The 13,243-nt window shown below is 35.9% G+C and overlaps 1 protein-coding gene across 1 annotated transcript; it reads left to right on the top strand.

Annotated features, from left to right (window-relative positions):
* The first annotated feature begins 6,356 nt into the window (after positions 1-6,356).
* On the top strand, positions 6,357-10,566 carry LOC140233794 (uncharacterized). Its single transcript, XM_072313888.1, has 5 exons — positions 6,357-6,489; positions 8,309-8,393; positions 8,981-9,139; positions 9,654-9,985; positions 10,516-10,566. The coding sequence occupies exons 2-5, from the start codon at positions 8,363-8,365 to the stop codon at positions 10,564-10,566; spliced, it is 573 nt and encodes a 190-aa protein (XP_072169989.1). The 5' UTR covers positions 6,357-6,489; positions 8,309-8,362.
* Positions 10,567-13,243: the final 2,677 nt, after the last annotated feature.

Here is a 13,243-nt window from a genome sequence, read left to right as displayed (position 1 = left end):
ATCGATTGATACTTCAAATACTGTCAGATATGACAAACCGGATATCCATGCGAAAGACGATTGTCTTTAAAGACGAATTTTCCAGCTTGTCACCTGCCTGTTCCACGAGTTTTGGTAAATCTGCACGATGAAGTTTTGAAACAAAACCTTTTATGGACAACTTTATACACTAAGAAACATACACACTCATGTACTACCTACCAACACCAACCCCGCTCTTGACTATGTGTATAAAGAGTTTTCTTCCAAAAGGATCTTAATGCACTTTAGTGTATTTACCCCTATTTCGCACAATTCCCCGTTTCCCTTCAGGTAGTCCTTGAAGAGTCATTTCCATGGGTACCAAAAATGACAATGAATAACATCCTGCATAATTTATGTCCTGAATTTAACTTTTAATATATTATTTATTTTTTCTTTTTAATTTGGGTCTTTAAAAAAAAAAGTTTTATTCACGCAATTCCTTTGACAGTCGTTGTGCTTAAGCCGTTCACTCGGCATATTATTAGTGTAGAAACCTTGCCTGATATAGTAACAACTTGTAAAGATTAATTCGAAACTGAGCTTCAGCGGCCATCCGTGCCTTTAACAGTGAGGCCGTTTATTGTCAATACCTCACCAACCCTCATCCTATTTGTATTACAAAAAACAACAACAACATACTAAACATTGCCCTACATAACAGCAATCTCTGCCAAGTAAAATGCGTTGTACAAGACAGGATTTACATGCCCTTTTCCATCATCATCACTGTTATTCTTCACTATCATCCTCACCATCATCATCATCAACATCATCGTCACCATCATCATTATTATCATTAACATTGTTTGTTATCGTCTTTGACATAATTGATTTAGTACAGCATAATATTATTTAACACAATCCTCACAGATTCATGCCTCATAGGTTGTGTTGATTTCTGATCAATCAGTGAGTGGTTTCGCTATAGGAAATCAAGATACAAGATGAAATTTGGATATAGGCCCTTTCGCAAGAAAAGTGTTTCGTATTCAGGCTTTTTTGAAAGAAAACATGAATTCCACCTAAATTAACAAACTTGCATCAATGAATGAACGTCTATTTCACCTAGATCAACAAACGTACGTCAATGAATAAATGCCTACTGTAGTTAGGCTTAATTTATACGTTCTCCTCCGATTCTTACTTCCAAGTTTGAAAAATGTTTCAGGAAACGAAAAGTTATTTCGTGTGACTACAATGCCGTTAAGTTGTTTTATTGTATTGAACTTACTGTCATTTCTCGTAAATTGGTTGTTCTCGTTGTCTGGCCCACCTCTCCTATTTTTGTTTTTTTGTTGCTTTTATTTTTACAGAATGTTCTTTTGAATTTTAGTAAAGCATTCAAGCAGTTTTCATTCGTCATAGAATGTGCAGGTTAGAAAAGGTACAAGGTCTGTTTGCCATAAGTCTGTCTTTGATTGACACACCTTTTCTTTTCAAGACATCTCTCTTTGTTGTAAAACGTTTGCGAAAACGGCACTGCATATACGCTTTTGTGAGGATATCTATGTACATGCATTGCATGTACGTCAAGTGTATAGGTCTGGTGTAAGTGAGTGTCAGTCGGTAAGTGTTCTGGAAGGAAATATGTTCTTTAAAAAAAAGAATGAATGCCAAATAGACGAAATGATCTACTGCTATCACGTGGTCAGCTAAACTATGATCGATGACTAAAAATGCGATTTAGGAAAACAGTGTGTCAAAGCATGAAGTTAAATGACAATGTTTTAAATTTGAACGGCAAAAAAAATACAAAAAAAAAAACACAGAGAGAAATAAATAAAATTGAAACTTAACTAGAAAAAGAAACAGAAACAACAACAGTAACAGCAACAGCACCAAAATGATAAAAAAGATATTCAGTTTTAATTTCAATACATCGTTGACTTCCAATTTGTCTATTCAATTCAATTCAATTCAATTCATTTATTTTTTCATTCTTCTTTTTTCTTCGACAAAACATAACGCATAATAAATTTGGAATTACATCATAAACATAAACATTCAATTTCGCAAAAGATAAATGATACAGATAAACAAAAGAATGGATACTGGCAAAAAAAGTACAAAGTTATGCTTTAGTCGAGAAAAAAAAAAAAGAATTGAGAGGTCCACTAAAAAGCAAGCTTGTATGTTGTGAACCACTCAAAAAATGAACAAACTTATGAATTACTTATTTACAAATACTTATCACAGATATAATTTACGACAGAACGGAACAAGACGGGAGAAATACAAAAGACATGACACGATTTGACAAAAAAGACGGAAAGAATGGAGGGAGAGAAAGGACAAAAAAAGAGAATGCCTACACGCTGAACTAGGGAAATGGAACAGGGGGTGATTGAGAATGTGCTTCAGAGGGCTGGTACTGCACGCAGCTGTGCAAGGATTTGATGGCTATTACATAATAATCCACGTAATCCATTACGTAATAATGAAGTCAGTGATCGAAAGATTGGTGGATGGATGATGAACCCTGGGGTTGATGAGATCTATCTAATAAAGAAATATATCAGAGAGGATTTAACTGAAATTATTTCAACTTGCGCTTAAAAGAATGCAAAGAAGGGGAATTTTTTATTTCACAGCTTAATGAATTCCAAAATCTTGGACCGGTGTATATAAATGTACTCTGAGCTAAAAAAAAAAAAAAAAAGTTCTCAGGAGGGGCAAATGAAACTCATTAGATTGCCTAGTGGGATAAGTATGAAAAAACTGGTTCCGTGGAAACATTGAATTAAAAATACTGGGAAGTGCATTTGCATTGTAATTAAACATAAACTGACCAAGCTGAAAAAAAAAATACAAATCTTTAATTTTCAAAATCGTATATTTAGTAAACAATGGCTCTGAATGGGAACGTGGTGGGACGCCGCAAATAATACGAAGTGCCTTTTTTGCAGTAACAGTAATTTATACGAAGTGCCTTTTTTGCAGTAACAGTAATTTATCGAGTAAAGTTTGATGGGCACTACCCTATGCTAGGAGTCCGTAATTAAGGTACGGTAAAATTAGAGAGAAATACATCTATCAGATTAGAAAATTAGAAAAAAATGCATCTATCAGATGCATAGGAAATCAACACGTTGTGACGTGTGATCTCATCACTTGATTAATATGCAAAATAGCTGAAAGCGATACCACCGCTTTGTAAAAAATAATGGACATCTAAGAACCACAACGCCCCTATCATATTTCTTATATTGATGAAACTCTATTAGGCATGTAATACGCATTTCATTAGATTCAAGTGAGCACCGAGTGAGGTTGCCAAAGATTACTTTCGTACTGAATGCATGCACTTTGCCTCATTCCGTGCACGCACAAATTCTCGTCAGTGGTGTTGACACTCGGTTTTGATCACATTTGATCACCACCCATTTACAGGGCAAGCAGTTTTCATTTTTTCTCTTTGTTTTGTTCAAAACATTGGTCCAAGAAATGATCACATATGAGAATTATCTCATCACTTCATTAGTATGCAAATTAGCTGAAAGCGATACCACTGCTTTGTAGCCAAAAAAAAAAAAAAAAGGATGGACATCTAAGCACCACAACGCCCATATCATATTTCTTGTTTTGATGAAAGCAATACGTCACAATAATCCAGGGTAGCCTCTTCAGTTTCATCCCTTCTCTACTACAGGGCCCCGTCATTATCACTGCCATGGGTCAAGAGGATCGTCGCGCGTGTGACCGCGTGCGCACACAGATTCTTGACAACAGGCTTAACAGCGTATGCAGCATTCATTTTTGTTTTGTTTTTGTTTAAACCCCCTGTATCAAAATCTTTACTACTAGTAGTAACGACATGGTTAAACACAGTAAAGTAAAGATGTTTGGCAACCGCTTTCAAAATCTATGGGCTAAGGCTGTCAAAGATTACTTTTGTATTGAATTCATGAACTTTGCCTCATTCAACTGACTTTGTGTAGCACATAATCATTATTATTCATCAATACATATCCTTTGTTTTTTAAAAACAGATAACATTGATTACCGCGCATTTACAGCGCATGCAGTTTTATTTTTTTTCCTCTTTGTTTTAATCAAAACATTGGTCCAAGAAATTATCACATGTGAGAATTATGCACTTTACCTCGATTCTGACAGATATAGGTACTATAATGTACATGTTTCTAAAATACACACATCTCCATTACAAAATCATGTTATATGCGACATTTTTGATATTCTTTTTCCAATCCAAGAACCTTCCACAGACATATTTTGATAGCGCCTTGTGATTATAATGTCCATTTATACAGAGGCTAACAACACCGCTCTCCGCAGCTGTCTAGGTGCTGTATGCCCTATATTATTTTGTTCTGTTATTTCCAATTTCTGTAGTGTTGACTCGTGGGACCATGCTCTCAGCGCAACGTGCCATACGCTTGTGAAGTGGTTAATAACAAAGATATGTATAATATACATACATACATACATACATACATACATACATACATACATATAAGGAATGAAATATAGCGCACCGACAAGACATCACGGGGGCTATCAACCGAGTATTTCTGTTCGTAGTCTTGCATACTTACAATTCACCCTGTACTGCGCTGCTGGTGTGATATATCTGCTGTGGATGTTTGTATAACTAGCGCACATCAAAATCTTCTTTGTGAAGGTTCCCCCCCCCCCCCCCCCCCCCTTTGACATGAAGAAACATTCATAGATAACCATGCATGGAGCCTGGTGAATGCATATACACTTAGATTATAGTGGCGGATGAAGCTGACGCTTCGCTCATTCGCTGTGTTGTTTTTGTGTATATTTATTCTTCCGGTGGTATTCCCCATTTCACTCGGTGATATGATCGGGATGCGCACGCCGTGCCTCGGTTCATGACATGGTTAGGGAAGTAAGAAAAAAAAAATACAAGCGTACTATACGAACCTAACACTCATGTCTACGGTACGAGCTGAATGTTCCTGATCGTAGTCATTATACGTATGCCATGCTGCTAATGTGATGCACCAAGAATGTATGTACAATCCGCAGTGAACGCACAAGCGTCACACGGAGTGCACAGTACAACAAACTAAATCATAGCCCCCTCTACGGAACAGTTTTTTTTTTTTTTTTTTTTAGGCGTTCATAGACGGTTCTAAAGTACCGAGTGCAATCAGAAATATCTCTTCAAGGTACTTGAAAATTTGTAAAAGATGGTTGTCGTGTTGTGCTTGAAATATCTTTGGATGTATTCAAATATCTTGAAATACATTAGATTTTAAATATCACATTTTCATAGGGTACTCAACTTTAAGTCGGTTAGGGCCATGTAACCTATGGGAAAAATATCCTTGTCCTTACATCATTCTAAAATGTAAACAGTTTGTATTCAACAATGTTTTAATTGGTTTTATTTGGACACGTTTCATAAATGAAAGACGAGTCAAGGATAATGATCATGACTGACATAAATCAATTATGGCAAAGATCCATTCTCTAGCAAAATAGTAGTTAAAATTCTTACGGGTATTACTGTTCTAGAAAACATGAAAATAATAAACACACACAGTTTTAGTCAGGAAACATCCTACTTGTAACAACGCTCGCATGCTTCTTATTTTTGTTTTGTATTGTTTTTGTTTTTGTTTTTGTTTTTGTTTCTTTTTTGTGGGGGGGGGAGATGTTAGTTTTGAAAACTTTGGGTTTAGCAATACCTTTCATTACCGGTCGCTACTCGGCATTTCAGGTTACTGCTGGATACCTTAAAACAATTTAATTGTGATCATACTTGATTTATTTATTTATCGTGTGCTTGTATAATTTCTTTTTTTAAGCTCAATAATTATACAGAATATCTCAAAACACACGGATACTTTTTTAAATACTACGTCGGCTCAATGGAAAAAGGGGTTAACGCACCTTCGGGCTCAAATTTTCCAAGAAAATAAAAATTTGTCATTCGAAAGCAGATGGCATGAGCTACATTTTCATATCAACAGATATGTCAAATTCGATCTAATTTTGTAAAAAATCCCAAAAGAAAAAGGCGACAACGTGCCGTATGCACGTCTTTGTGGTAGCAAAAAGGGGTTAACGTGAACGCGCTCTTTCGCTTCTCTTGCCTAAAGCATGGTACGAGAAGCATAAAGGGGTTATCGTTCATGCACAACCACATAACGCTTTCTCGTAATTTCGCTTGCAACGCGTCCTGACAATTGGAGAAGTGAAAAGGCGTTATCGTCGTTCTAACTGTACTGACGCGCGCGCGCGCGCCGCCTGAGATGAGCTAGCGCATCGGCTGCATGCTCAATATGCCACGTACATGTATGCATAATGGGTACGGTTAGTACGCAGAGTCTACCGGTATTAAAATTGACTTCAATATGATATCATTAATTGCATTGGACTGCTGAATTGAAGGACGTCAACTATCTCATACTCCGTAGATCTACTCGTGATCGACGACGAACGTCAGAGTTCAGACGAATCGGAAAAATGGTAAGGATAAACCTTAGTAGATCTAGATCGATCTAAGGGCCAAATCGTGAAATCAGCCACCACTCACCTCGCTCGTGCGCTCGCTCCGTATACCGGTACAAAGTCGATGGGAGAGGATAAAGGGCAACAGCACTGACGAAATAAACGGCAGTGAATGGACTGGGGACTTATTTCACGATAATGCCGATCTAATTAAGTTAGACGACTTTATGTTAACACTATTTTAATTGCTGTTGGATCTAGATCTTTGGTTTTTTTTGTAGAATTAGCAGCATGATTCTCATAGGATTACTTACAATTTAGATTTGCTGGACCTCGATCTAGATCTAAGTTAGTAAGTAGTTAGATAGACCTAGACTATAATCTAGTCTGAGACTAAAGTTAGATCTGGTCTATAATTTTAATATTATAGAATATAAATATGTATAGATATGTATAGACCCTAGATCTAGATGTATCTACATCTAGTACTAGTTTGGGCGCTAATTTAGTTTCGTATCCATGCTCATATATGTTCTCCCGAGTAGAATTTCACGAAATTTCTAGACCTAACATTTAGAGGCTCGACTCTAGACCTAACACTAGTGGTTAGATCTAGATCTAAATAAGTTACACTCGCAGGAAATGTTCTCAAACATCTTTAAGTCAGTCTTCCAAATTTGAGCGAGATCGCGCACGGGTAGGGTCGATATCGGCTTCGAAGTCCTACATTGTCACGTCACTCGCACAGCCCCATTCATTATTTTGTGTAAAATCTAGATCTAGGTAATATTTCTAGATTCTAACGTTAGAGAGGCAAAATCGTGTTTCCGGCCCCATTACTTGAATCGATCATCGCGATATAAGAGACAGATTCACGGCCTAGGGTTAGGAAGATCGCGATAAGGAGGCAGACTCACGGCCTAGGTAGGGTTGGGGAAATCCTGATATACATGTAGGAGACTGATTCAAGGCCGAGGGTTAAGGAAATCGCGACATATAGATAGGTTAGGTTTAGGGTTATATAAAAGATGCACGGTGGATATCAGCCCCACCGATGTGGTAACAGCGCGCAAACGCCGTTTGGTGGGGTCGTAAACACGAGTAAATGTTCTATCTATAATACTGTGCTCACCAGCCCCACTGCCGTATAAATCCTGTAGCTGTAGTCTGTACAATTCACATCTGTTGGTTCTGAGCGCGAGTAATTTGATATAGAGAGTTATGATCGATCAGCATGTAAGGTCCCATATCATATGTATTGTAGTGATGGGGCCTATTTCACGGGTAGATTGATCTATGCCTCTACTAGAGACTAGACAAGTAGACTCGTCTATCGCTAGCTATCTCGCGATACACAAAATACCGACTGTGGCTAAGTCAGTGGCTGTGCGAGCGATGACTCGTCGCAAGAATAGCCACTACCTCAATAATATGCTAAGTCTTTAGATCTACTGTAGTTTGAGTTTGTCTAGATCTCTATCTAGACGTGGAACACCATTCTATTTTTCTAAAAAAAACGTCATTTGCATTGCATAAACCCATCCATTTGTCCATTTGCATTTAACAAAACAAAAAATGACACTGGAGTGGACCGTAAGTACGTAACAGCACAAAAATATACAATTTTTTGGACAGCCATTATGACTGAATTTCATACCGTTTTCAGTATTCACGTTGCGTACATGACATGTCCAGCTGCCCTGAAAACTACCCTCTTTACTTGACCTTTTGGACAACCCTTATACCATTTTCAGATTTACAGTGGGCTCGTGAATTCCATATAAAATATCAAATATATGTAAATCTTCTGTATCTGTATCCTCTTAAATCATTTTAGGACACCATTTAACTGTTACTGGAAGCCTCACAGTACAATCATATAGACGTCAGCATGGAAGGGCCTCTGGAGAACAAGTCTGATGGTAAGGGTGAAAATGCCATTTAAAATTGATCCATCGTTTGTTGCCGGATATATTCAATTTCAAATGTTAGGGGAGGGGAATGATGACATTTCCATGTCATGATGTATAAGAATGCTATTCGCTCCTTCTTTTAATTTGTAATAATTTTGTAATATTTATAACATTTGTGATGTACTTTAGTATGCAGCTAAGTGGCTAAATGTAATTTAAAGTTAAACGGAATATCTATGTGTTTATTCCTTGGCATGAATGCAGATTAATATCTATTAATATTAGAGCAAATAACTGAAATGAAGTTTGGCAGAAACTATTAACCCAATTACCGTACTCTAAAAGTACTCAAATACTTGTATGTTTCACTCATCCAGTTCACCCTGGACCTGAAACTGACTTGTTGATGTATGTTGAATGGAAAAGTAATAAATCCCGCTATTTTTACTTGCACATTCTCAAGTCTTCCTGAGCATAATTATAATAAAGGACTAGAGCTTGGTGAAACCTATCAAACTGCTTGTATTATAACTTGCTGAGAGAAAACATTCTAAATATTGCCAGTGTTTTTAGTGATTTATTGCATATTCTTTCAGAAATGAACCACACAGCCCAGCCCAGCCAACTTTTCGAAGGCCCACTTAAGGAACCTTGTACTACCGATGCCAAGAATGAATCAGTGCTTCATCGTGGTGACAAAGACGACAGCAGTGACGACGACGATGACTTGCCCCTAGCAGTATTGATTAAGCCAGGTATGTACAGAAAAAAACCCCAGCTACGGTAAAGTGGTAGAGAGTAACGTGTTTGTAAATTCCCTCTTAAAAAAAAAAAATCATTGACAGATATGCAATTCCATTTTTAAATTACCTAGCTTAATTCTTCAAGGTATGTTGATTACAACGAATTGCAGGATTGGAGTCGATCTGGTCAATTAAAATTTAATGTATAAATAAACATAGCCAACTTCCGTAATGCTGATGAGTTGCCCTTTGGTAGAATTTACTAAACAGGGTGTGTAATATACATAAATTAGCACTTATGTAGAGATAAGTGAGCGTGAAATTGAAAGTTCATTTAATCTACATTATCAGGGACAAGTTCATTATACCATTATTACTGCATATTCTAAAGTCTTCCTGAGCATGATTAAAATAAAGGACTAGAGCTTGGTCAAACCTGTCGAACTGCTTGTATTATAATTTGCTGAAACAAAACATTCTAAAAATTGCCAGTGTGTTTTTAGTGATTTGTTGCATACTCTTTCAGGAAAGAACCACATAACCCAGCCCAGACAACATGGTAGTGACAAAGACGTCAGTGGTGACAGTGGTGTTCACCCTGGACCTGAAACTGACCTCTTGATGTATGGGGAATGGAAAAGAGATAAATCCCGCAATGTCGTCAAACTGAGTGAGGTGAAATGTATCGGACTTCCTCTACCAGGGAATACAATAGAAATGAAATGTGGTAAAAGGAGGAAGGACATCTGGAAGGCGACAATTATAGACACTGAGGAAATTTATGATGATGACTGCAGTGATGATGAAGCCCCAAGTACCAGCTCCTACATCGAAAAAGAAGAGGAGTCTCCTCATATTGTAGGCTTACTGTTGTGGCTTGAACACAGACGACAGTACAAATACATATAGTACTTTTGTGCATCGTTTAAATTCTACACATCTTGCGACTTCGACATTTCACAGACATGATCCAAATACTAGTATCATTAGTTGTATACAGTGTTTGGTGTATTTAGGGAAGTCTGCAAAAGGACTTTCTAACTTTAAGGCGGAGATACACATACAGTATATAACATGAGCCAACCTGATGTAAAATTACTGCATTAGAGCCTATTAGCATATGGAATGGAACTTTGGATTTCATAGTGCCTTACTTTGGTAAAAGGAATCAAGAGACATACCATCCAAATTTGAGTAATTGACGTTTTTATATTACACCTAATGTGCTCTTCTTCCAAGTCAAATTTAATGCACAAACACTCACCTTGCTCAGAGATATAATAGGTTATACATTGTGATATTCCATTGATGTCCTTGCAAATTTGAGACACATTTTGGTCATTACAAGGAGTATCACTTTTGTCGCTTACTTCGTTTTGCCCAACTAGGGCACCACATTGAAGGGAGAATGCAATGACTTGGACTTGGACATTACTTAGATTGAACACGTAGGCCTGTACTTAGAAAATACAGTAAGTATGTACACATTTTTGGATGAATTAAAATGTATTCTAGGAATTCTGTTTTTCCATTGGTAATTCGAAATATTCAAAAAATTAAGTGCAAATAAGGACACTAACAATAATTACAGAAATACCTGGTATAATGTGTGCTTGTGTGACAATTGTATCATAATAAATTACAAAACGAATTGAATCGAATCTGCAAATCCTCAAACCTTGGGAAATTTGAATACATGTCTTCTTGTATTTCAAAATATTCCGATGAACTTGATGAGATTTGGGGTTTTTCGCCCAAAGTGAAGAAAATTTATGCTTAATTTACACCATTATCTTTATTTTTTGAAATGTAAGTATTGGAAGAATGTGACATGCCCTGCAAAATTACAAATGTGTTGTTTGAAAATTGATTTCTAAGTTGCAATTTGAAATGCCACGATTTCACTTTCTTAGACTACTTTCACAACATAACTAATAATTGTGATTAGCATTTGGATATTCTGCGATGCAATGACAGCAAGGAGAGCATGAATTCATATTTATAATGTAAATAAAGGCAAGAACAGTAAAAAAATGTCAACAAGTTTTGAAAAAGTATCATAGTTAGAGACGCGAGTATATACCTGGCAGAATGTCATCACAAGTCCTGCATAAATGCAACACTGTATTATTCGAAATGTATTAATCTAATTGTCGATTTCACTTTCGTAACTATATCTGCACAGCATGAACAAGAAAGTGAATAATATTTTGATATTTAGCATTGTTTCATATTTTATGCCTCCGCCAACGAAGTGGCCGCAGGCGTTATGTTTTCGGGTCGTCCATCCGTACGTATGTCCGTCCCATTTTGCTTTTTTCAATATCTCAAGAACCGTGATGGTTTGACATCAAACTTAGTATGAGGGTTTATCGGGGGGGGGGGGGGGATAATACTTTGGTTTTGGGGTCTTTGAGAAAATAAATAAAATGAATTTAATTGTATTAACTGCCTTAAAGATGGTTCGTTCCTTGAATAGCTATGCAACATCGTAAGTTGATTAAAATGTAATTTTAGACAATCTGAAGCTTTCACGTTTGGAATCTTGATGTATACACGCAAAACATTATGCCGTTAAATTTCAAACAACCTTTTTTCATACCTCGAAACAAATATTAGTCTGTATTACAGTCCCTATTTGTAATTATGTAATGATGTGTGAAGTCCTTATTTTTACCATATTATTACAATATTTTCCAAAATATCTTCTACAATAATGAATAATATGTTCAACATTTGTTTTTTTTTTCAAATTATACACAGAAACCTATTATTTCAACAAATAAACATGTCAATTGTCTGAGCAAGAACTATCAATCATGTATTGTTTATGTGTATTATTTGAATTTCGCGTGACTTATCGACTTCAAATTTTGAATATATAGCTTAAAAGTGTCATGTCAGGTAGACCGATGCCGCAATTTAAATGTTAATTGGCTGTATATATATATATATATATATATATATATATATATATATATATATATAATAAACTCATTTGAACATACATGGTGTTTGATTTGATTTCATTGTTGGTATTTCATTGGTCAGCTACATTAGACCATTAAAGCACAAAGATAGCTTTGATAAATCTGAAAACCTTTGAAAAATACTTCTCAAAAAGATTGTAGTATTAATTTTGATCATGATCATTGTGCCAAGTCATTGAGCAGTAGTAATTGCTCTAAATTTCTTCATTAATTTCTAAATAATTATGTGAGTTATTTAAGAATGGTCTCGAGGGCATTTTAATGAATACATGCACATTATCAGCTATAGTTTACAAGGTGTAACTATGAATAAATCGTTAATCTAATATTTGTTCAAAGCGTGAAAATTATTTAGAAACACTTGCGAGAATGTCTTAAGATATAAAGAGCAAGTTCTATTTTATTTTCTGTTTTTCATTCCCAAAACTATCTCTGTGCTTAGTACCAGACCACATTTAAAATTTTCTCGTACAATATACATGTATTATCTATGCGTAACTCTTGATTATTTTTTTCTTTAAAAATTATGAATTATGTACCAAATGAAATAACCAATGCTGTAAAATATTATCCCCTTTTGTCACGGGCAAAATATGTTGAAATAGCTTGCAGGAATTATTTAAAGGCAAAATAAGCCGCAAATCCTTAAATTGGCAACATAATTCTATACACTGTTGTAGGTGCAAATTGGCAACTTTTTCGATTGGAAAGGATTGCCACATGTTTTTATGCCATATTGTATACACAAAGCATACATTTTCATAGAATTGACTTAGAAATGAAGAAATTTATGTTGCTAATTTTAATACTAAAAAGCGATTGATGTCCTCTTAGGAATGTGGTCTGGTATGCATGGGGTTAATGCATTTCTCACAAATACAATATATTGAATCCTATAATTTAGAATTTTCCAGTAATAAAATGGGGATAAGGCCCCACTACAGTATATAAAAGCCACGACTGATAAAGCCTAGCAGTTACGTTAAAATCATTATTGGGTACAGACAAACTTAATGCACACATGTTATGGAGTGACAGTACCCTTTCAACACCGTCAGTTCGTGCGATGTTAAATGGCAAGAAGGGGTTATCGACGCGCGCTTTAGCGTTAACCCCTTTTTGCCAT

Source organism: Diadema setosum, chromosome 10 (assembly GCF_964275005.1).
Source record: "Diadema setosum chromosome 10, eeDiaSeto1, whole genome shotgun sequence".
Taxonomy (NCBI): Eukaryota; Metazoa; Echinodermata; class Echinoidea; order Diadematoida; family Diadematidae; genus Diadema; species Diadema setosum.
This window is presented reverse-complemented; position numbering and strand designations above follow the sequence as displayed.

Excerpts from the sequence above, each read along its gene's own strand:
- LOC140233794 (XM_072313888.1), top strand. The coding sequence starts at position 8,363 with ATGGAAGGGCCTCTGGAGAACAAGTCTGATG. Across the intron at positions 9,140-9,653 it reads AGCAGTATTGATTAAGCCAG|GAAAGAACCACATAACCCAG; the intron begins GTATGTACAGAA and ends ATACTCTTTCAG. Across the intron at positions 9,986-10,515 it reads AAGAGGAGTCTCCTCATATT|GGCACCACATTGAAGGGAGA; the intron begins GTAGGCTTACTG and ends TTGCCCAACTAG.